A 23,648-nucleotide genomic window follows, 5' to 3' on the forward strand; every position below is an offset into this window, starting at 1 on the left:
TAAAGTCTATTATGTCGTTATGATGGAAAATAGAATAAATCCTTGTATGTTATCCACGGTATTGATCTTCATTGATCCATTTTGTTATGTTATACCGTGAAGGCTCCATTGTGTGTCTTATGTTAAGCACGATACAACTAAGTCGATTATTCTTATTGGCTTTGTTGGTTGTTTCATAAGATGTTATATGTTGAGCATTATGAACTAAATTAATCATCTTGGTTGGTTATTTAGTTATTTGCTCTGAAAGTCTTCTTTTGTCGAGCAAATCCTTTGACAATTAAATTGATTACTTTTGTGATTAGTTTGGTTGTTTGTATTCCAATTAGATTAATTATAAGTTCTCTTGTAATTAGTCTAGTTGATTTTTCATATATTCCACAAGTTCTTGTGTTTATTATATGAACGGATATGCTAATCATGTTCTATTGGTTGATGTAATCGTATATTCCGTAAGGTTTTTCCTTATGTTGAGTATGTGAACGATTAAGTTAGTCGTCTCCGTATGATTACCTTAGTCGTAGCTCCGTAAGTTTACTTATGTTGAGCACCTTCAATTAAATTGATCACTTTTTTGGTTTGATTTAGTTGCGTATTTCAATTAAATTAATGATGGGTTTTCTTGTGATTAATTTGGTTGAGTTTTGGATATAGAAAATCATTTCTATGGTTTTTGGTGTCCAATTTAAAAATCCTTCTTTTCTTTCGAAATTAAGGTCGCTCTTGTTGTTCTTCCGGGAATGACATCAAATGGGGGAGAGTTCTTTTGAACTTGTGCTTAATGGTAATATCTTGCGGGCTGTGCGGCTGTGGAATTTTATAGGCGTTATCTTGCATCTTAAAATTCCTTGATGAATGCATTTAGCTTCGGCTTTATGATTGCATCTAAATTAAGTTGGTATGTATTTTTCTTTTAGTCTATAAAATGTCTCTTGTGGAAATTTCATTATGATCCCGTTCTTGTACCTTTGCCAATTTTATTGACAAAAAGGGGGAGAAATATTGTAGTTCACACTACAAATACATATGGTTTTTGGATCATTGTGTAAGGGGGAGTGGTTTCCATGATCGAGATGGAGTATTGACTAAGAGGGAGTGATACATATCACCATAGTATTATTGTTAAAGTCGTGATACAATTGGACTTTGATGTTACATAATAATATTATAACACTGTATAATAATGATCGAGAATCTCGATTTCTCTCATTGTTATAGCTACGGATCTTCAACAACGGTGATGCTAAACTTACAACCTTTGGAATCATTGGAGTACTTGGAAGGACTAGATTTCAGGGAACGTTGAAGATTAGATTATGGAATAGGAGCCACTAAAGTTTATCTTTTTTGTATTCCATATGTATTAATAGTTTTGTCAGTAAAGTTGACAAAGGGGGAGATTGTTAGAGCATAGCTCGGTCGACCTCGCATGCGTTGCTATCTCAAGCATGTTTGTCAATGTTAGTGATCAAAACTATGAGTCTTGATTTCTAGCCTACATAGATAAGTCTCGAACTAGGATAGAAAAGTGTAGTTGAGCTCAAGGACTTCATGGCGATTCATCATACAACGACGAAGTTCTACTCAACGAACCGTGGAACTTCATCAACAAAAAGGTATGTGGATACTTGAGCTTATCTATCAATCAAAAGTCTATCTCTTCTATCACCTACTTCTTATGAGACAAAAGTCGTATGTTATATAGACTGGATCATACACATTTGATATCTCGAGCCGAGTATATCTCGCCTATCTATATCTCAAAATCATGTGTTGGTAAAGCGTTTCGCTTTGATCAAGTTTATCTTCACCTAATGACGAAAGTCATGAAAAGTTTCAATTACTTTGGGAATTTCTCTGACGTGAAACGGTCTGTGAATAACGTCCTCTGAGAATATCTCAATGATTGAAATGAGAGTTTAGATTACATAACAATGTATTCCTTAATCCGAAGTTTTCGAACTTTGTTGATTGAGAGAAACTGGAGGAATTGGCTTTGCCAAGTCCGCGAACTCAATTCACGAACTGACGGAAGTTCTTGTACCGATAATTTCTGCTGGGATTTTCTAAAAACTCGTTTGCGTGTAAGTCCGCGAACTCAGTCCGCGAACCTAGTCCGCGAACTGGAGAAAGTTTCTTTGTCGACATTTTCTTCTGAGTTTGGAAAACTCCACCGGTTGCCTTAAGTTCGCGAACTTATTTGTGAGCTTAAGAGGTTATGATCTAAAGATGTGTTATGAACATGAAAATTAAATTACTAAGGAATTCGTTATGCAAACGGTGGCTATAAAGTTCATGAGCCGATTCAATCGAATCGAATCATCTTTGTTTCAATTGTGTCTTGTGTAGTTACATAAGATCTCATAGCAATTGAACAACTCTTTAACTAGTTCATTTGAGTCAATTGAACTAGTTATGGTGAATAAGAACAAGATTAATATGGAATGCTCATATGGTTAACCTTTTGGGTTACTATGTTGAACCAACATACACGTACACGTTTGGGCATGGTTTTCACAAACCCAGTAAACTTCTACCCAAGTGTTTGTGACAAGCTAAGTTTCCGATCTGACGGTTGAGAAATATTAGCTTGAATCTAAATCAGGTTTTCATTTAACGGTGAATATGGATTTCTTTGTAACTAAGGCAAAACCCTAATTTGAAGGATATATAAAGGAGACATCTAGCATTGTGCAAAACTAATCCCCACACGTCTGTGTGATTCTAGTGCGCTCGCTAGAGTCGATTCTCCTTTAACCTTTGGTTTTCTACTCTAAAACCAGGTTAATGACTTAAAGACTTCATTGGTATTGTGAAGCCAGACCGATACTACTTTTATCGTAGTTGTGTGATCTGATCTTGCATCTTCTATCATACGAGTACAATATTTGATTGGATTGAGATCGTGAGAGTTCTCCGATAGGCAAGATAAAGAAGTCACAAATATCTTCATCTCTCTGTTTGTGATTCCTCGACAAACCGCATGTGTAGTCAGGAAGAATTGTAAAGAGGTGATTGATTAATCTAGGTTGTTCTTCGGGAATATAAGACTGTATTATCAATTGGTTCATGTTCACCTTGATTTTATATCTTAAGACGGAACAAAAACCTAGGGTTTATCTGTGGGAGACAGATTTATCCTTTGATAGACTTTTCTGTGTGAGACAGATTTGTTTATTATCAAGTCTGCGATTTTGGGTTGCAGCAACTCTTGGTTTTGGGTGAGATCAACTAAGCGAATCAAGTGCGCAGTATCCTGCTGGGATCAGAGGCGTAGGAGTACAACTGTACCTTGGATCGCTGGGAGAGTGATTGAGGTTGAACTATAGTCCAGTCTGAAGTTAGCTTGGAGTAGGCTAGTGTCTGTAGCGGCTTAATACAGTGTGTATTCAATCTGAACTAGGTCCCGGGGTTTTTCTGCATTTGCGGTTTTCTTCGTTAACAAAACTTCTGGTGTCTGTGTTATTTCTTTTCCGCATTATATTTTATATAATTGAAATAATACAGGTTGTGCGTTCGTGATCATCAATTGGAAATCCAACCTTTGGTTGTTGATTGATCCTTGAACATTGGTCTTTGGTACCGTCCAAGTTATTCCTTGTATTTGATAAAGACTCGATATTGATTTTAGCTTGAGTAAAAATCAAATCAAGAGAGAGATATTAACTCCTTGAGATACTTTTATCTAGATTGAGTCTGACTGTCTAGTTGATTCTCTAGCAAAGTATTTCGAAGTTAGTCCATACAGATTGCTAAGTGAAATATTGGGTGGTGTTGTTAGACCCCCGCTTTTTCAGAAGCGATCTACAATGGCGGCAAAGTATGAGATTGGGAAGTTTGATGGAAGGAATGATTTCAATTTATGGATGTTAAAGATGAGGTACAACAAGGTTTAGTAAAAACTTTGAATGGTAAAACGACTCTAGCAACAACATTGAAGGATGAGGAAATGGAAGAGCTCATGGAGAAAGCACATTGATTAATTTTATTTTATTTAAGCAATGAGGTCTTGAGAGAAGTTGCAACCGAAACGACTCCGGACGGGCTATGAAACAAGTTGGATAAAAGGTTTTATGACTAAATTCGTGACTAATTGTCTTTATCTTAAGAAGAATTACATACTCTTAGAATGCATGAAGAAATGTCTATTACAGATCAGATTGATGATCATAATAAAATTCTCTTGGATTTGACAAATATTGTTATCAAAATCGAAGATGAAAACCAAGCATTAGGTTTGCTTTGTTGTTCACCACCATCTTATGATAACTTTTTTGGAACCATAATGTATGAGAAGACTATAATTTCCATGGAAGACGTTAAGGGGGCTTTGAACTCACATGAGTTCAAGAAAACAAGTATTGTCCGGAAAGAAAGAATCTTGAGAAGAATACAAATCGAGGCACCACGAAAAAAGTTGAATTCGAAAGTGACGATGGAACGATTCTCACAGTTTATATCGAAAGCTCATATAATGGGTGGATTGATACAAAGAAAAACCAAGCAGAAACTAGGAAGGAAGTGTTGCTTCAACCACCCAGCAATGCAGGTGTGCGCTCCGGTGAGTATTTGAAACAACACTTCTTCCAAACGGCGTGAATAATTAATGAATTAACGAACATGCAAAAGGTACACCAATTAGTCAGGTTACCCACACTTTGCACTATAAAGCTTACATATACAAAACAGTAGAAAACTATGTATCCCGTTCAATTAATAAGAAAAAATTATAAGACAAGGAAGAATTAAAAATTAAGAAGATCAGATAATGAAGTGGAAAATTTTGTTCTTGGTAATCATTCCAAATTTTTTATCTCTATCATGGTCAAGTTTAGCCACTGTGTGTTTGACTAAGGTCAAGATATCCCAAAGTTTGCATGTCACTATAGTATCATTGGATAAAAGGAAAATAACACAAAAAAACCAATATAGACAATTGGAAATCCATTTCGATGTCAGCCAAAACCAAATTTACAATACAAACATACTCAGGCTCGAACCCCTAAAACTTGGTTTTTTCTCATCAACCTATTCAATCCTTGCTAATTCTAACCACCCATCTCTAAACTGCCCACTACCATAATTCCTCTTTGTTTATTCAGAAACATGGAACCACCAATCTAGAGTCCTCCACCACTGAGAACAGCCAATGCATGCACCACCTCTGCAGCTGCTTTGTTATCTTCATCTCATTATACCTTTCACCCCACGCTTGAATCATTAACACCACAACCAACACAATCAGAAACCTCGAGAAGTAAAATAGGGAGAAAATAATTCTTCTTCTCGTTCTACTTTACCCACCTTACATCTGAAGAGAGCGACTTTGACCTGCTCAGCTTCTTCTTCTTCGTCATCTTTGTACTTTTCAGCTCAATCAAAATCAACTCAAAAAGAGAAAAGTGAAACCACCTTTCCCCATCTAAAAGAGGAATCAAATAAAAAACCCACTTATCAAAAAGAACCTTCTCCTTGTAAAGTTCAACCTCCAACACTCAGGAAATCAACATCAAAAAAATTATTCAAAAGATACGGTGGTATTTCAACTAACGGAAAGAATGAAAGAACTCATGCATACACATAAAATCCACGGCCTTGCAGTCAAAGTGTTGGCCGGAAACTTCTCGTTCTCAGGTCTCAAACAGCGTATAATAAAACACTGGAACCCTATCAGACTCGAAAAATTCCATACTTGGGCCAAACACCAACAATATTATATACCAAGCTATCATGGAACATCATTGTGATAAAGACACCATCCTAGCTCATCAACCTTGAATTATGTCAGGTCAGGTGATTATGATCGAAGATTGGGAGAAATATCAGGAAATCCCTAATGACTGCTTCAAGACAGTGGTGTTCTGGATCCAGCTATTCAACCTACCTGTTTATTTGGAAGACCCCCACTCAATAGAGGAACTTCTCAGTGACACCGGAAAAGCCCTAGATGTGGATCTGTACAAAACGGTCCGCACGAAGGTTGATATGCAATTCTCTGAGCCATTCATGCCAGGAATCTTACTAGATATTGCGGGACATATCTGGGTTCAATTTTCTTATGAATATCTTCTAACCCTTTTCCACAGATGTGGGTTCCTTTGACATATCCCGGATGATTGTCCAAACTTCATCTGCACCGATCATGCGCTGCAAGATGAACGGAGGCCTCTGTTCCCGTACCACAGACTCATCTCAAGGATGAAAGCATACCATCCCAAACCTAAGCATATCAACTTCACCTCATCCTCCTTAAACCACCCATTACTAACTTCATCATCCACACAAAAATCCATCTCAACAAATAAACAGAACCAACACCTCCGTTCACCCTCTGGTATAAATCACACTCAAGCTGCAGCAACACCATCATCACCAATCCAACCTGAAGAGTACAGTGGCTAGGCTGATTACAACTCGTTTATCAGAAAAACTGAGTCAACAAGGTTTAAGCTGGACCCCACTATTGCAAACCCATCCTCCAGCAAAAAGAACAGCAGCACCACAGCCTTTCACCAGTCAGCAACATACGGTTGAGGGGACTTGTGCAATTTCATATACTACAGGACGAAAGAATGATGCACCTGCAATCGGTCAGACATCCTCTCATGACAAGACTCAACGTGAAAATGGCAGATTTAGAGCGGGTCCACTACCAAACTCTTATATCCATGGGGAGGGTCCATTTTATTTTGAGGTTCCGGCCGATTAGAGCACACATAGTCTCGGATGCGGGCAGACAAGCTGCTTCTACAAAAGGAAATGAACCATCCCAACAACCTCCTCAAACGCACACTTCTCTGAAAGCTTGGCTCAAGCCCATTATGCACTTTTTATCAACCCACCCCCCAGGTGTGCAAATCCCCTCTCTAATTACTTCAACCCACAGTATGCTCAAACACTTGAAAACATACTCGACAACAAAGAGATCGTTGTCAGTATTGTTGTGACTAAAGACAATGGGATATCGCCAGGGCCGGCCCTGATGTTTTGCTGCCCCGAAATGGAGGCAAAATAGTCGCCCCATCATAATAGTCCCTGCTGTCGATATGATCAACTTTAGCTTAGAATTTTTTTATCTGCCAAGGCATGTGTGTGGAATAGCAAGCAATATAGGGACACCATCATTCCGTTGAGTTCATTCATATTATTATCAGGGCTACTATCATTCTCATGGTCATTCATACAATTATCAGCAGCACTGTCATTATCGTTGTCATTCTCGAAAGACTGCAACACACAAAAAATTGTATACCTTCCGTTCACAAGGTCTTATTTGAACCGCAAATACCCATAAGCAGTCATCTTCTTAGTAACCATTTGTCCACATTGACGCCTATGTATTCCCAAACACCAACAACAAGTGCAATCCATGGAGGTAAAACAATGGCTTCCTATAAATATAACATGGTAGAACCAAAATCAGTAACTGAAAGTATAAATGATAATCTATTTCTTATGACTGAATTGGGGGATTAGTTTTACTTAGCGTGGGGATGATGGCTCAAGTGGAAATGGTGTAGGATAACAGCAGAAGGAAGAAGGGGACGGATTTTCTAAAGAGTCCGAGAGAAAATGGGTGTCTGAAATGTATATGAAACTTCTTATATATTTAATACTAAGCCATTGAAGTGACTTTATTTGCAGTATACCCCTGAATATCTTGAAAATATGTCCCTTTTCTTATTATTTATCACGATTTAGTCCTTGCTTTTGGTTTATAACACAAAACCACCCTAAATGGAAAACTAATTTTGCTGCCCCTTCCTCGGTGCTGCCCCGAAGTCAACCTTCGTTGACCTTCCCTCAGGACCGGCCCTGGATATCGCAAGTTAAAGTCACCTTAAATCAACTGGACGAACCAACCCCTCCACCAGTTGCACAACCTCCACTAAAAACTTATTAAAGGCGAACATCCAGACAGAGGAAAAGAAAACCAAAACATCTTGATCTTCCTCCAACCCTAGACTTTGTAGCACCTCCACCACCTGCAAAGACAAGGAAATTTGTAAACTTTTCCAGCTTAGCACCGCAATCCTCAAAGGCGCAACAACCACAGCATGAAGTACCAACCCTAAGGACTCGCAAACAAAAGAAAACTCAAGCTGCAAATCAAAATCAGGAACAGGATGAGGGAACCTCGGTTGCAACAAGCAACAACAGCTATCAGCTACCACAACAATGGCATGGAAACTATCTCTAGATGATGAGAATGAAGCTAATGCCAATAGACTTGGATCCCGAGCTACTGGTTCTAACCAGTACTTACACGCATCATGAATTGCATTGCTTGGAAATGTTAAGGAGTCAACAACTACTTGAGAGTTCAAAAACTGCGTGAGATCACTAGAACTCACCATCATATGCTTTTTTTTTTGTCTGAAACTCTTGATACTGATACTGGTACTCGTATGTATGCGTTAAAATCTACTCTAGGGTTTGATGAATGTTTTTCTTTATCATGTAATGGACGTAAAGGTGGTGTCTGTTTAATGTGGTCCTCAAACCTTACGGTCCAAATTTTAGATGCAAACCAAAGTATGATTCACGCGTATATCTCTACTATATCCCAACAACAACCTTGGTTTTTTACGGGGGTTAATGGTCCCCCACAACCTTCGGCACGATGTGATATTTGGAAAAACTTCAACACTACTATCCCTGCTCACAACCTTCCATGGATCCTAATGAGAGATTTCAATGAAGTAATCAACCGAGATGAAAAAAAAAGGGAGACGGCTGGTTTCTAATCACAAATCAAAATGGTTTAAAGAGATGATTAACTTTAATTCTGTCATTGATATGGGATTCCAAGGAGACCCATTCACTTTGTTAGTTTGCACATAAAAAAAGATGACGATCGTGGTTTGGTTGTCATTTTACACGTGTTAAAACCGTGACGACTTTGCTCTTGAAACAACAAAATTGTTAACATGATTTAACTAAACAAACCATTCATTCAACGACTAGAAATAAAACAAAGCAGGTGTTTCGATTAAAACCAAACATAAAAAAGATATGTCCAAACATAAAAGTTCTTTACGTATAATATCTTCAAAATACACAAATATGTAATGAAAATTTTGAAAATTATATAATACATTCAAAATACACAAATATCCCTCTATATTTTAGAGATTAACTATTTATCCTTAAACCTAGCGGGTGCCGCTATCCGATGGATTTTTAGACTTGCACCGGTACTCAATCCATTTTACCGCATTCTAAAAATACATTCATGTCCAATCCTCCGAACGTCGGAGATTGGGTCGAGTTGGTGGGTCTGGGTTCATATGCTCACCCCTAATTGGTGACAATGTTATCAATTGAAATGGGCCTTTTGTAAATCTTATTTAATTAAAGAACGGTTTTTTGGGACCATGGTTATTTTGGGGGACCATGGTTTTATTTTGGGTAAAGATATTAGAAGTAAATCTAGGTCACCTCTTATCTAGATATTTATATTAATACCTAAATTATCCTCTTGATTAATTTTTTGGTAATGATTAGTTAGTGTTAGTTAGTGTTAATAATAGTTAGCATAGTGATTAGTAAAATGATTAAGCAAAACTATTGAGAGAGTAAAGTTGGAGAAGATGAAGAAGGAAAACATGAAAAACAAAGGATTTTACCAACCACAACCGAAGGAAGAGTATTTGGGTACCCAGGTACGTTTCAAACTTAGATAATGTTGGTTGAATTGTTCCAAATTTTCAAAAAACTGTAAATTTTTAAGGTAGATTTGGGCTTGTTCGGTTACCTTATGTGAAGAACAGGTTAACGAACTCATCTGAAAGTGTAGTTCGGTTACCTTTTCCATATACGAAGGTTACCGAACTCGTTCTTTAATGGAGGTTTTTAGTTATTCGGTTACCTTTTCCATACACGCAGGTTACCAAACTTTGTTTATAGGACTTACAGAGTAATGTTCGGTTGGTTCGCAAACTTTAACCCAACAACATATCTAAACGAACTCCACATGTATGCAATTAGTGAAGAGTTCAGTTTGTCAAGATTTTTTGCGAACAAACCGAACATAATGGAACAAGTTCGGTTAAATTGAAACTCAACATAGTAGGCAAAATAACGCAGTTCGGTTACATTGGAAAAAAAAATTCTTTTTGGAATATAAGTAGAGTTCGGTTACTAGATAGTTTTAGAAATTTTTGCGACCAACCGAACAAGGTAGGTAAAGTTCGGTTATATCATAACTCAACATAGTAGGAAAAATAACACAGTTCAGTTACATTTTTTTTTTTGTATTATGTGTAGAGTTCGGTTACTAACTAGTTTTAGAATTTTTTGCGAACCAACCGAACTCAGAGTTCGGTTATGAAAAATTAAATTCGTGATAACCGAAGTGTTTTTCGTGTTCTTGGTTTCAGAATGTTCGGTTACAAAACTAGTTTTTTTAAAACTATTCCTAACCGAACATGCCGCTTTAACATCCATTTAAACCATATTTTGATGATTTCTCCTCAATTTTCCTATCCAAAAACGAATTAAAAAGATTGATGGGTTTTTCAATCAAACGAGGAACGTCAAGGAAAGAGAGAAGAAGAAGAGAATAAATTTTTTTTCAAAACTAAAAATTTTCGATTGCTCTTTTGATTTTGATTTGATTTTGGTTTTGATTAATAAATTCATTTAGATTAGATGTATATGATTAAATTTATATAGTTATTAAGTTAGTTTTAATTTAAAGTAAAGTAAAGGGTAAATGACCTTACTTTGGGACACTCCTTATAAATATAAGAAGGTTGGCCTAATAAGACCATGGTCCCCAAAAAAAACCATGGTCCCTAGAAAATCGTTCTAGTTAAAAGACTATACTTGGCTATTATATAGCAACCTTGTAATAGGGATTTTTACAAAAAAAATAAAATAAAATAAGAACACATTCTTGTAGAGCATTTTACATTAAAATGTAATATCATCTTATTTATAAAATTATTTTTGGTGAGCAAAAAAAAGATAAAATCAAAATAAAAAGTTTGTGTGGAAAACATGCCACAACGGTCAATAACGACCAAATGACTATTAAGTGGCATGTCTTTTAATAAAATTTTTTTTTTTTTTTTTAATTTTTTGGTATTCCTGCATATCTTTTAATCAATTTCTGAATTTCTATCCAAGATATTATTAAGCTTCCCAAAACAAGAACTTCGAAATCAGAATAGTAGATTTATCTGTTACTCGGCAGTGGAGCTAGGAATCCATCATGGAGGCAAGAATATGTTAGGATAGGTAAGATATCAAATATGGGCTTGCTATACCCCAACTAATGTTTCAAGCCTTAAAATGTCTACCCCTGTCATGGGCTTGCTCCATCCGGTTAGAGGGTGTTTGGATGTACACGAGAAGTAATTTTTTAAAATTCTAGAAGTTAAAAAAAAATGTCAGTTTAGCTTTATTATTTCAAAATGACTTAACTTTTTTGTGAAGCAAAATGTTTAATTTGGTTTTTGAATTCTGCTTGTGATTTACTTTCTACTTCTGGTATCCAAATGCATTAATGCTTCGGATGCTATTTTCTACTGCTAACATTCTTATGACATGAAACTATAGGTTCCTCTCTATTGAATAATGTTTTTTTTTTTTAATAATTATACAGGTATTGACCCGAAAGATACATGACACGACAAACAACAACAATCAGGACAGACTGCAAATTATTCTCACATCGGACCATGCAACGAATCTCGATAAGTAGTCTATCAGTTAACAGAATCACTGGTAAGAGAATCTTAGGTTACCAAACAGTAGTGGCCGTTTACATACTGAAGATCTTGAATTGGTGATGCTAAATCCGCAGCCCGAGAACATTGTTTTAAGTTACTCAAATGATCACAATTAAAAGATAATTTAACTAAAATTAATCTGGTAGGTAAATAATGAACTCGTCGGATAGATCTTCTGAGCTCCTGCATTTGTCGGAGAAGATCATAACCAAACTTGGATCTATTTTCGATGGTGCTCCAAACATAAGAAACCCATCACAGAGAAGTACACATGCCCATAAGTGGCAGCAACGTATCAGACCTGTTAAACATAAAATTAAAGCTTACATTGGAATAAACACATGATCTAAATAAAATTAGCTTAACCATAAATCCCAAGAGAGGATTCAGAGGAAATCTAGAGAAGAAGATCAGAGACGAAAAAACTGAAGAAGCCCGAGATGCTGCTGGAACTGCTATTTGGGTGTAGATCAGTGCTGAAAACGATGAACCTTGATCTCTTAACCTCATCAAAGTACAAATCGTGCTTCCATTCACAACCCAATCTCCAAATAAACAAATCGAAAATTGCAAAGTAGCTAAAACACAAATAAAAGCATTAAGAACAGAACATAAGATATAAATAAAGCTACAACCAAAGACGGAAAGAGATTGTAGGTCGAACAACAAACATGGCTGCGCAGATCTTCTCCAAAGGAGCCATCTAAGCAGACGGAAGCACTGGACGGTAGGGTCTTCGTTTAGGAGGGTGAGAGAGAAGTGATATCTCTTTTTCTGATGAAAAGAATAATTGGTTATTCCACAATTTTTGATTATTGGAATTTCCAAAGTTTAAATTTAAGAATTTGGGTAATTCTTTAATATAATTAAGAATTTCAGGTCATGGGGAAGTAAATTAGCAAAGATGTGTACCAATGTCTTCCATTAACTTATGACTTGCTAATTGAAAGAAACCTCAAGTGTCTATTAAACTGTAAATCTGTGTACAATTAGCAGGAAAAATCTACCACATATTGATATGATATCAGCTATCAAATCCTTAGGCTTCAAATACAATGTACATGAATCAAGGTCCTCCACACTTTAGTTAGACCAACTATTCTCGCACAAAGAAATTTGCTCCCAATTTGATCTGTATCAATCACAGCTATACGCGACTTATGGAGGAGCATCCACACTTGACACTTGTTATCTTTCGTCGTGCTTTAAATTTTTAGTCAATAATAGTTTTCGTGTAGCTTCTTATACTGTGTCGTATATGTTTGTGACACTGACTTTTTGTCGATAATAGTTTTCGAGTGATGAATTAGTAGTACGTATGTTTTGTTGGAACTTGGACTCTGACCACTTTAATTCTAAATACAGAAATGCTTGATTGACCTACAATCATTCACAAAAAATCTCGAAAGAAGATCTAAGGGTTGCAAGATTTAAACCGGGCCCCATAATCTCATGGCGTTTAGTCCCAGATGTTAACTGCGGTAAGTGTAGCATGACAGTTCTAAATTTATAAACATTTCAGTTCACGTTGGTGGTCTGCATTCTTCAGTTTATGAAGATGTTGAGGTCGGATGGATCATGGATGCGACTTTGCTTGGTGCCCTTTACCTTTTCTCTCTTAAGTTTTTCCTCATTACCTGTCACTCGTCTAAATCCTAGTTAGGTCTAGGAATCCAGGACTCGTACTTCCATGAAAGCCATGGGTAACCAACTTGCATTCTGGCCCCCCTTGTAGCTACTTCTTTTCATAGTTGGATGGCAATTTGGAACTCTCTTTTAGATTGTAATGAGAGTCGTAGAGCTCCATGGCCGTAGGGTGCGTACGTTGATTGTGAAGTGTCTAGTCTGTACTCTTACAAATTTGCAGATTGTTCACGGGACCCACGTCAATTAATTCTGCACAGTTCAGACAAGTCGTTGTGAATCAGTTTAGTAGTTCACTGCATTCAAGCACGTCCATTTCAGTTTCTTTGCTTTCTTCGATACATCATAACCGACAATATCCAAAAAATACTATGAGATTTGTAGTTGACTAGTGTGCCAACAACGTTTTCGATTTTGAAATCTCATCCATGCATGCAGCGGCTTTTATGGACAATTAATCTGGAATGAAAGAAACAAGAGAATGTTTAAACTAATGTCAGGAGTGTAGAAGCTGACAACCGCTATCTCTCGATTGATTCCATTCATCGAATTGGCCATATATTTCTTCTGATATGGGGATATATCGTGTGCGTGGATGGAAATTTTTACAGAAGTCCTTATTTTGTCTATGTTCGGAGGTCTTGTCTTTACTCTCGTGAATATGGGTGCCATGTCGTGTGCCTGGATGGATTTTTCCAAGAACGTTTCTGTCTATCCCCATCAAACTTTGGCATAATGGGGTCAAATTGTCATAGTATACAAATTAAACAGCTGTGATATCAACTGTTTAGATGCCAATGTATATTGCTTGCTAGTGTTTTTGTCCCTACTCAGCAAGGACATCTTAAAGTCGTAGAACATCTTTTTAAAGAACCGGGACACCAAAAAATTGCTCTTCAGGCGTCATTTTGAAGGGGACTTCATACAATTGGAGAGCAATGTTGTAATGCATTTTTCGGATGATAATGGATAGTTTTGAAGAAATTAAAGAGTTCAGATTCAGGTTTCGTGAAGCTCTTCTAGATTACTCTTGTTGTTTAACTCGTTAATGCTTATTCGGACGTCCCGAAAGACCAACTTACGTATAAATATTTTGGCAACACACTGCTAAAGCTTTATATAGAGCAAAGAAAAGGGTAAAAAAAAGATTACATGCCAATCTTTTTTAGCAACACACTGCTAAAGCTTCACGTTACAAGACAATAACATAAGAAGAATATTTTGATTTCATCTCATTGTGCATGTCTTCTTTCTAGACTTTGTACAAGTGACTTTGAGGATTGTACCGTACCAAATGCTCCCAAAATAACACCAAATGTTATGATGACTACATTCAGAACTAACTGAGGTTTTGATATCTGAGACCAGAAAATTTTGGTGTAGAAGGAACAAGGAAATATGATTGAAAGACTCATACTAATAAGGGAACCAGCCAAGCCAAGAACATGTTGGAAGAAAGGTACTAAAAGAGCTAAAACAAGGACACATAATAGTAGTAATGAACCTATAGCACCTCTAAGGAGAAACCTTGCTCGGTAACTTATCGTGGATGGAAGTTTGTGATCCAGTTTCATTGCTACAGGTGCAAACTGAATTGCGTACTTTGTCATTGGCGTCAGTACAGTTGCCCATAATGCGATTTTAGTAGCAATGAGATGTTTAGGCATACTAAGAGTAACCTGAGATTTTACTTCGGGGCCGAACAGTTTTGCTCCCATGAAGGCCATGGACGTGTACAAGATTGTTACTAAGGCGAAGCTCACAATGGATGCCTGAAAAGTGCAAATAAGGGGGGGGGGGGGGGGGGGATGATTAATTGAAAAAGGATAACCAATTCTATAAACTTACTACAATTAAACTCCCAGAATCAAAAGTATTTGTGTAAGCATTTATACCTTTGTGAACTTTGAAGGATCCTTCATTGATTTGTAAATGTTAGGGAAAACGAAATGGCTGTTAAAACAATACACGTAAAGACCAGATATTGCAGGAATGTTGTGTAGTCGAAGCACAGCTATTCCTCGATTACTTTTTGCACCACTGAATATGGCAGTATATACCACAGTCGAGAAGATGAGAAGTGTCATAAAAATACCTGCAGTGGAGAGTAATGATACAGTAGAAAGGTCTCTAACCCACAAGCTGGGCAAGGCAATTAAGACTGCGGAAACTGTTAGAAGCTGAGAAGTAGATAAATGAAGCCATGGAATTTGAAGGTGTTTTTCAGCAAATATCCTATTCAAGTTATCACATAGTGAGATGGTGTATGAAACAAGGGCCATGAAGACCATAAGGTATATAAATGTTGAAGTTAGGGTCCTCCCCTTGTTCCCAAATGCATGATATCCAATATCTGAGTAGTGTCTTGCATTTTCATTCCTTTTCAGACACTTTCCGAGTAGATGTGCCGTGTATGTACATAGCATCCCAAACCCTACAAGGAGGAACGCAGAGGCCCAGCCACCATTCTGTAAAGCATATGGTATCGACAGTTGCCCAAGTCCTGTAAAAGATAGAAGAGAACGTTTTCTAAGAACACAGAGAAAAAAAGAATTCGCATATACTTAGCAAATGAAGATGTTTAACAGTGATATATACCTATGATAATCCCAGCCATGTTAAGAACAGTATGAAGAAAAGAACTGTTAGCCTTGACTTGTCTATTATCATCTTCAAGGACATGTAAATCTTTGCCATTCACATCCTTATTGTCACCATTAATCACTATTACTTCCTCAGTTTTGGTCCTTTGATTGTGACCAGTTGAGTTCTGTACGAAACCTTGCTTAACATTACCATTTGATAAGATAGTTTCTTTCATTTGTTTACAGATATCGGATTATGGGAGAGGGAGAGAGAGTATAACAGAATAAGTTTGCTCCTGGTGTTATCTATTAAAGGAAAATGTATGCAGCCTTAACAAACTACTTTATAGCAGTGCTTTAGCAAAGTGATGCTTAACAGAGTAAATAAGTTCGAAACAACAACAGTAATTTTAACTTCACCTAATGAAAATCAGGGCAGGTAAGAAGATTCGATTTGTGAGTCAATAAAAGAAATCAGTTAGATTAAAAAACTTACGATAGTACCTAATATGTAATTGGGATATACCAGAATACACGTTTTAAGACAGTCCAAGTTCTTTTTTAAAAAAAAAAAAAAAAAGAAACAGTTCAAGTTCATATATGAATAATTATTATATATACCAACAAAAATATGTAGATGTTGGGATCCCAGTCCCCCATTAGTTAGATGGAATTTAATTGGTAGTTTATAATTCAATGAGTTTCCTCGTCTAATCAACCAGTTTTGAGTTGGGTTCTATCCATGGGCTTATGACGAGTTTAGGGTCGGTATCCTAACAAATGGTATCAGAGCCAACCACCACGACCCATATCTGCTCCACGGAAGAGGTGATCTATAGGCTAGATTAAAGTGTTGGGGCACCTATGTATGGGCGTAGTTGTCACCTGCATTGAATACTAATAGGGGAGTGAAGCCGCCATAAGAGAAAGGCTACCTTCGGGTCAGTGTCGATAGAGTGGGCCAACGAGGACGTTTGGTCTGGAAGCGTGGTTGGATGTTGGGATCCTAGTCCCACATTGGTTAGATGGGGCTTAATTGGTAGTTTATAAGTCAATGAGTTTCCTCATCTAGTCAACCGATTTTCGAGTTGAGTTATACCCATGGACTTATGACGAGTTTATGATAAATTCTTGCCATACACATTCTTATGACTAAAGTCGTAAAACTTATTCTAGAACAACTTTGCTAGACCCACCGAAAAATTCAACCGAAAAATGCGCCAAGAGATCGAACGGCCACATTGCAGCGTTCAATACATTGGGATATGAAAAGGGAGTAGTGGACCCCACCACTCCTCCGACACGGTGCACTCCTGCTTTTTTTTCTTCTTCCGTCCATTAATCATTTTCCATTCAAGAATATCCAAATTGTTAGTTGTAGGTGAAGTCCTTTTTTTATGTTTTGAAGCATAAGGTGAAGTCCTGGTCAAATTTGTCTCCTAAACTTCGTCTCATTATAGCACATAGCCTTTTGTTTTAGATATCGGATTACAAAAGTTTGCTCCTTGTTTAAGATAGTTTCTTTCTTTTGTTTAGTATAACAGAATAAGTTTGCTCCTGGTGTTATCTATTAAAGGAAAATGTATGCAGCCTTAACAAACTACTTTATAGCAGTGCTTTAGCAAAGTGATGCTTAACAGAGTAAATAAGTTCGAAACAACAACAGTAATTTTAACTTCACCTAATGAAAATCAGGGCAGGTAAGAAGATTCGATTTGTGAGTCAATAAAAGAAATCAGTTAGATTAAAAAAATTACGATAGTACCTAATATGTAATTGGGATATACCAGAATACACGTTTTAAGACAGTCCAAGTTCTTTTTAAAAAAAAAAAAAAAAAAAGAAACAGTTCAAGTTCATATATGAATAATTATTATATATACCAACAAAAATATGTAGATGTTGGGTTCCCAGTCCCCCATTAGTTAGATGGGATTTAATTGGTAGTTTATAAGTCAATGAGTTTCCTCGTCTAGTCAACCAGTTTTGACTTGAGTTCTATCCATGGGATTATGACGAGTTTAGGGTCGGTATCCTAACAAATGGTATCAGAGCCAACCACCACGACCCATATCCGCTCCACGGAAGAGGTGATCTATAGGCTAGATTAAAGTGTTGGGGCACCTATGTATGGGCGTAGTTGTCACCCGCATTGAATACTAATAGGGGAGTGAAGCCGCCATAAGAGAAAGGGCTACCTTCGGGTCAGTGTCGATAGAGTGGGCCAACGAGGACGTTGGGTCTGGAAGCGTGGTTGGATGTTGGGATCCTAGTCCCACATTGGTTAGATGGGGCTTAATTGGTAGTTTATAAGTCAATGAGTTTCCTCATCTAGTCAACCGATTTTCGAGTTGAGTTATACCCATGAACTTATGACGAGTTTATGATAAATTATTGCCATACACATTCTTATGACTGAAGTCGCAAAACTTATTCTAGAACAACTTTGCTAGACCCACCGAAAAATTCAACCGAAAAATGCACCAAAAGATCGAACGGCCACAATGCAGCGTTCAATACATTGGATATGGAAAGGGAGTAGTGGACCCCACCACTCCTCCGACACGGTGCACTCTTGCTTTTTTTCTTCTTTCGTCCATTAATCATTTTCCATTCAAGAATATCCAAATTGTTAATTGTAGGTGAAGTCGTTTTTTTATGTTTTGAAGCATAAGGTAAAGTCCTGGTCAAATTTGTCTCCTAAACTTCGTCTCATTATAGCACATAGCTTTTGTTTTAGCTACAATCAATTCATTTTTTATTTTTTTATTCGGAATAATATTTCATATTTAGTATTATTATTTATGTTCAAAACAAAAAGTTAAGTATTATTTTGATTTTACTTTTTTGCAAGTTACAATATTCAAAACAAAAACTCTTAATTAACTGCACAAATAAACTAAGAGCATCTCGAAAGGTAACTTGTTGTGCATCTTTTGTGGAAGTTGTCTTTAAAGGTAACTTGCTGTGCATCTTTTGTGGAAGTTGCCTTTCCTATGTAAAGACTAAATTTTCCTTAATTTTAGGAGATGAAAGAAAAACATCTTCAACCACAAATTGTGTTTCTTTAATTTTGAACTTTTTAAGCCACTGATCCAAATTACATATTTAATCATAATCATTAATAATGATGAGTAGGATGTTCATATCCTCTAAGAGAACCTCTAAAACTAGAGGATAGCTTTGAGGAAGTCTACATAACTACCATACACATCATCTTTACATTCTCCTTTCACATTCCCATTGGAGATGATTTTTTGGTTAAATCCTTGAAAATCCTATGTGGCCTTATATTTAAGATATTTTTAATGTCTCATTGGAGATGCTCTAAGCCAATACCCCTACATACAGAATTTTCAATTAGCCCCACCGATAATGACCCCCTGCTGTCCTCCGAAGAGGCCCACCGGGACCCACGAATAAAATTACGAGAGCTTTTTAAGGTGTAGTTTTTGTGTGGTTTAGTATCTTGGTCGGTAAGAACTAAAGATAAGGGGGCCTTTATAGTGTTTAATCTACTGTATTTGCTAGTTTCGCTTCTAATAACTTGGTTACTAGAAGAAAGAATCTCAATGATAGCTAGTGAACCTTAGTGTTCAAATTCCACCCACCAAACCTTACAAAAACAGTTAGACTTTAATGAAATTTTAATGATAGCTAGTGATCCTTAGTGACCCTTAGTCAATTTTCTACAACATTGATTTCATGTTGTTAATACTTACTGTAATTTGTATTCTACAACATCGATTTCATGTTGTTAATACTTTGTACTGAATTTGTTGAGAGTGAACAATGAACATGTTAATAATGTTACTATATCATGCGCATGCAATATAAATAGATCGGAGTATTATTCTGATCTCATCATATGAATAATAGCTCGGAGTATTATTCTGATCTCATCATATGAATGATGTTGCAAAATCAGGGTAACAGAGGATTAAAACCAGAGGACGAAAAGAATGTTGTATCACTGGAGCTTCAAGACCTTGCGATTCTTTTCAGCAATTATTTCGACCCTTCCCAATAAATTGGCGGGTACAATCGGTCAGCGAAATATTGCTGTCAGGATACAATGAAGTCCTAACAACATTGTTGGATTCAAAGGTTGTACTCCCTTGACCCAACCAAGAACACACTGTATTTGTTTCTGAAGATGCTTAGAGAGAAAGAGTTATTTTTTTTTTTTTTTGATGATTGTAATGGGAAGAATCCTTCGCTATTTATAGAGGGTTTCATGCCTTTTGGAGATGTCGTTTCATCTTCGAAAGACGTTATCAAAGGTCGTCATCCATTAATGGGAAGAGACGCGACTGTAGAAAATTTTGGAAACCGAATTAGGTTTTGAACACAGCCGGTGGGGCTACGCCCTCCCGGACCCCCGAGACAAACAATATTGAAAATATCTAACAAATGAATGAGATTATAAATGATGAATTTCTTTTTGATCATGATCATTAATTGTAAAGAGAAAACGAATACAAATCTCATTGCCGAATCATCGACGTTAAGAGCTTTGGATTTTCTCATTATATGCTTGATTGAAGCCTGTTTTATAGATAGGTTTGAGCTAAGATGTTATCAGATATGGAAGCGTAGGGCCTAGTTCTGTTCCCCACATGAGTTTCCGCAATTCAAGAAAGAAGATAAGCTTTGATTGAAATAATCGTATTGTGTGTATGGACAGTAGGAACATGGTTGATTTTTGTTTGGCCGACCAGGAAGTACAAGCATCATTGGCTTATGTTCCTCGAGTTGCATAAGGTTTTTGTAGATTAAGTTACTAAAATTTCGAAGCGAAATAAACCATCCAAAATTCCAAATCTTATCATATACTTGTCATGAGATTGGTTAATGAACATTAACCAAATCTTTGGACACAACTTAATACATCTTAGAGTTTACACTCCTGTAGTTATCATAAACACTAAACAAAATCCATGAGATTGGTTAATGAACATTAACCAATCTTTGGATAGTACGACTTAAAACATTTCAGAGTTCCCAAATCCCTGACACTTCACATAAAACAGTACAGCAAACATTGTCTTCATTGTTCATGGCCTTTCATCATCGGTAGATTCACGAGGTCTGATGGAAATGATGACGTGAAAATGCAGTCAGTACAAGAACACAGTGATCAGGCTAATAAAAGTTGAAGTTGATAATTGTAGCAGTGAATGGTAGAACATCTTACCTACACAGACGGGTGATTCTCTTTATTGCAACTATATAGTAACCTTAACACTTCAGTTCAAAACCTGATGGAATACTACTACCAGCCAGTGATGCCCGTAGTGTTTCATCAGTACAAGACAAGTTAACCATATTTCCAAGCAAATACTTCTCAAAAGATTTTAGATCAAAATGACCATGTCCAGACACAAGCAACAATATAACTTTTGATTCTCCAGTCTCTTTACAATGGAGTGCTTCCTTAATTGCCTCTGCTATGGCGTGGCCTGATTCTGGTGCTGGTATAATACCTTCTGACCTAGCAAATTGTATAGCTCCTGCAGAAACCACCATCATATCAGTATCAAATCTCATTATAAAGGAATTCCTTGTTAATATTTATCTCTTACATGATTCAGAATTTTTATTTACCGTCAAAGCATTCAAGCTGAGGCATGGCTACAGCTTCCATCAGGCCTAGTTCATAGACATGTGAAACTAGTGGTGCCATACCATGGTAACGTAGACCTCCTGTGAAACGGAAACTTATCAAAATGAAAGTTGTAGAAGCAGAGGAAATAAATTTCTAAATACGAGAAATATCAATTATTACCAGCATGGACTGGATCAGGAATGAAGTCATGGCCAAGAGTGTGCATCTTCATCAATGGTGTCAATCCTGTAGTATCGCTAGAGTCATAAGCATATACACCTTTGGTTAGCGAAGGACATGCAGAAGGCTCAACTGCCCTTATGATAGGGTTGATTTTTCCTTCAAGTTTCTCTCGGAGAAAAGGAAATGCAAGCCCTGCAAAATTAGATCCTCCACCAGAACAGCCTATGATCACGTCAGGACTCTCTCCTAATGCTTCCATTTGTCGTATACACTCCTCTCCTATGATAGTCTGGTGTAGTACTACATGGTTTAGAACACTCCCCATACAGTACTTAGTGTCTGCATTTTCAGTACAAATCTCCACAGCCTCTGTGGATGCTATTGCTGCGCTACCTGGGCAGGATGGATCCTTCTGAAGGATAGACCTACCGACATTAGTTTTGTCCGATGGAGATGGGTGAACTTTAGCACCCCATGTTTGCATCATCAGTTTCCTATAGGGTTTACCATCATAAGAAGCTCGTGTTTGCCAGATCTACATATAGAAAAACGACGATCATACAGAATGTTAGCTGACTAAAAAACATATATAACTATACAACCCACAAAATAAACAGTGTTTTTATGTAATTACTTCACAACCGAGGCCGAATAAATTGCAAGCAAACGCTAATGAACTCCCCCATTGGCCAGCGCCGGTTTCTGTAACAAGTTTCTTGGTTCCTTGTTTTGCATGATAATATGCTTGAGGGATTGCAGTATTAGGTTTGTGTGAACCAGCAGGGCTCACACCTTCATATTTGTAGTATATTCTTGCAGGTGTACCTAGAAGTTTCTCCAATCTTTTGGCTCTGTCATGAGGAAAAAAAAAAGAACTTTGGTTGCAGTTCTTCTAGAATATCATTTACCTTTTTTCCAAGAGCTGGCCTTCTTGTTTGTTTTCCTTTACTAGTCAAAAAGAAAGAAACAGAGACTTGATCAAGATAGATACAAAAAAAAGGGACCTGAGTAACGGGGTTGTCCGCCATAGACTGTAAATGTCTAAAACTTCTTCGGGGATATCAATAAATCTCTCGGTACTGTTATCTTGCTTTAACAGTTCATCTGGGAATAGATGAGATAATTCTTCAGGCTTGACTGGTTGTAGAGTTTCCGGATCCAAGGCTGGAGGGGGTTTAACTGGAAGATCTGCAACGATATTATACCACTGACGAGGGATCTCGGTTGGTTTATTAGTAGCACTACACATTATTGATCTTGCAGTTGCTGCTCGATTGTAATAGTCAGGAGAAAGCTTCAACTGAGTCCGCTTTTTCGTTGCTGAAACTATTCTCATCCATTGTTCATTACCTGAAAGTAGTTTTAAAAAAACACAGATTATAACTTTTGAGATGCAGTGATCATGAGCAATCACATTTCAATATAAAAGTAAGGTATTCAATGAATTCATAAAGAGCATTTACCAGTAGTTTGAGGCCTTTGGCAAGTAGGATGAGATGAAGTTGTCATTAAAAATGATGTTACCATTATTAACTAAATCCTAGTGTATTTAGTGCAAATCAAAAACAATAGTGAAAAACAGAAGAGAGTAGATATGAAAAATAATCATTTGTGACAACCTTATTTATAAGTCCATACTAAGACATTCGAGTGTGAACTGTGGAGTACTATTTTGTCCCAAGGATCTCTCCAAAGGCCAAATGATCATCCTTTTCCTAGGCTTTTCCCTACTTGCACTTTGCATGTAGCACTCCATTTTTCTTCAACCCTACAAATACACTGATATTTTTCGTATACCATGAGGTTAATGTGGAAATGACCAGAGAGCTACTGATTAGCATGTAATCAGTCTTTAAACAAAGATACGGATCTTGACCACATGAGTAGTAT

General features: G+C 36.9%; 2 protein-coding genes across 2 annotated transcripts; both read right to left on the reverse strand.

The window, feature by feature from the left end:
• Positions 1 to 14,540: 14,540 nt before the first annotated feature.
• On the reverse strand, positions 14,541 to 16,247 carry LOC113336736 (amino acid transporter AVT1H-like). Its single transcript, XM_026582408.1, has 3 exons — positions 15,981 to 16,247; positions 15,278 to 15,885; positions 14,541 to 15,154 (listed from the first exon to the last, which is right to left on the reverse strand). The coding sequence occupies exons 1-3, from the start codon at positions 16,201 to 16,203 to the stop codon at positions 14,615 to 14,617; spliced, it is 1,371 nt and encodes a 456-aa protein (XP_026438193.1). The 5' UTR covers positions 16,204 to 16,247; the 3' UTR covers positions 14,541 to 14,614.
• A 4,684-nt stretch (positions 16,248 to 20,931) lies between these two features.
• LOC113336746 (tryptophan synthase beta chain 2-like) lies at positions 20,932 to 23,261 on the reverse strand. The gene is made up of 7 exons (XM_026582418.1): positions 23,222 to 23,261; positions 22,763 to 23,108; positions 22,393 to 22,609; positions 21,756 to 22,293; positions 21,575 to 21,673; positions 21,165 to 21,480; positions 20,932 to 21,058 (listed from the first exon to the last, which is right to left on the reverse strand). Exons 2-6 carry the CDS (start codon positions 23,092 to 23,094, stop codon positions 21,209 to 21,211), a joined length of 1,458 nt encoding a protein of 485 aa, XP_026438203.1. The 5' UTR covers positions 23,095 to 23,108; positions 23,222 to 23,261; the 3' UTR covers positions 20,932 to 21,058; positions 21,165 to 21,208.
• Between the last annotated feature and the right edge of the window lie 387 nt (positions 23,262 to 23,648).

This window comes from Papaver somniferum, chromosome 1 (assembly GCF_003573695.1).
Source record: "Papaver somniferum cultivar HN1 chromosome 1, ASM357369v1, whole genome shotgun sequence".
NCBI classification, from domain to species: Eukaryota; Viridiplantae; Streptophyta; class Magnoliopsida; order Ranunculales; family Papaveraceae; genus Papaver; species Papaver somniferum.

Bases quoted from the DNA above. Each gene is read 5' to 3' on its own strand.
- LOC113336736 (XM_026582408.1), bottom strand. From the start codon at position 16,203: ATGAAAGAAACTATCTTATCAAATGGTAATGTTAAGCAAGGTTTCGTA. The intron at 15,886-15,980 runs GTATATATCACT...TATCTTTTACAG, and splicing joins CATGGCTGGGATTATCATAG to GACTTGGGCAACTGTCGATA. The intron at 15,155-15,277 runs GTATAAATGCTT...TGCACTTTTCAG, and splicing joins ATCCTTCAAAGTTCACAAAG to GCATCCATTGTGAGCTTCGC.
- LOC113336746 (XM_026582418.1), bottom strand. From the start codon at position 23,094: ATGAGAATAGTTTCAGCAACGAAAAAGCGGACTCAGTTGAAGCTTTCT. The intron at 22,610-22,762 runs GTCCCTTTTTTT...TCCTCATGACAG, and splicing joins CGGACAACCCCGTTACTCAG to AGCCAAAAGATTGGAGAAAC. The intron at 22,294-22,392 runs GTAATTACATAA...TTCTATATGTAG, and splicing joins TATTCGGCCTCGGTTGTGAA to ATCTGGCAAACACGAGCTTC.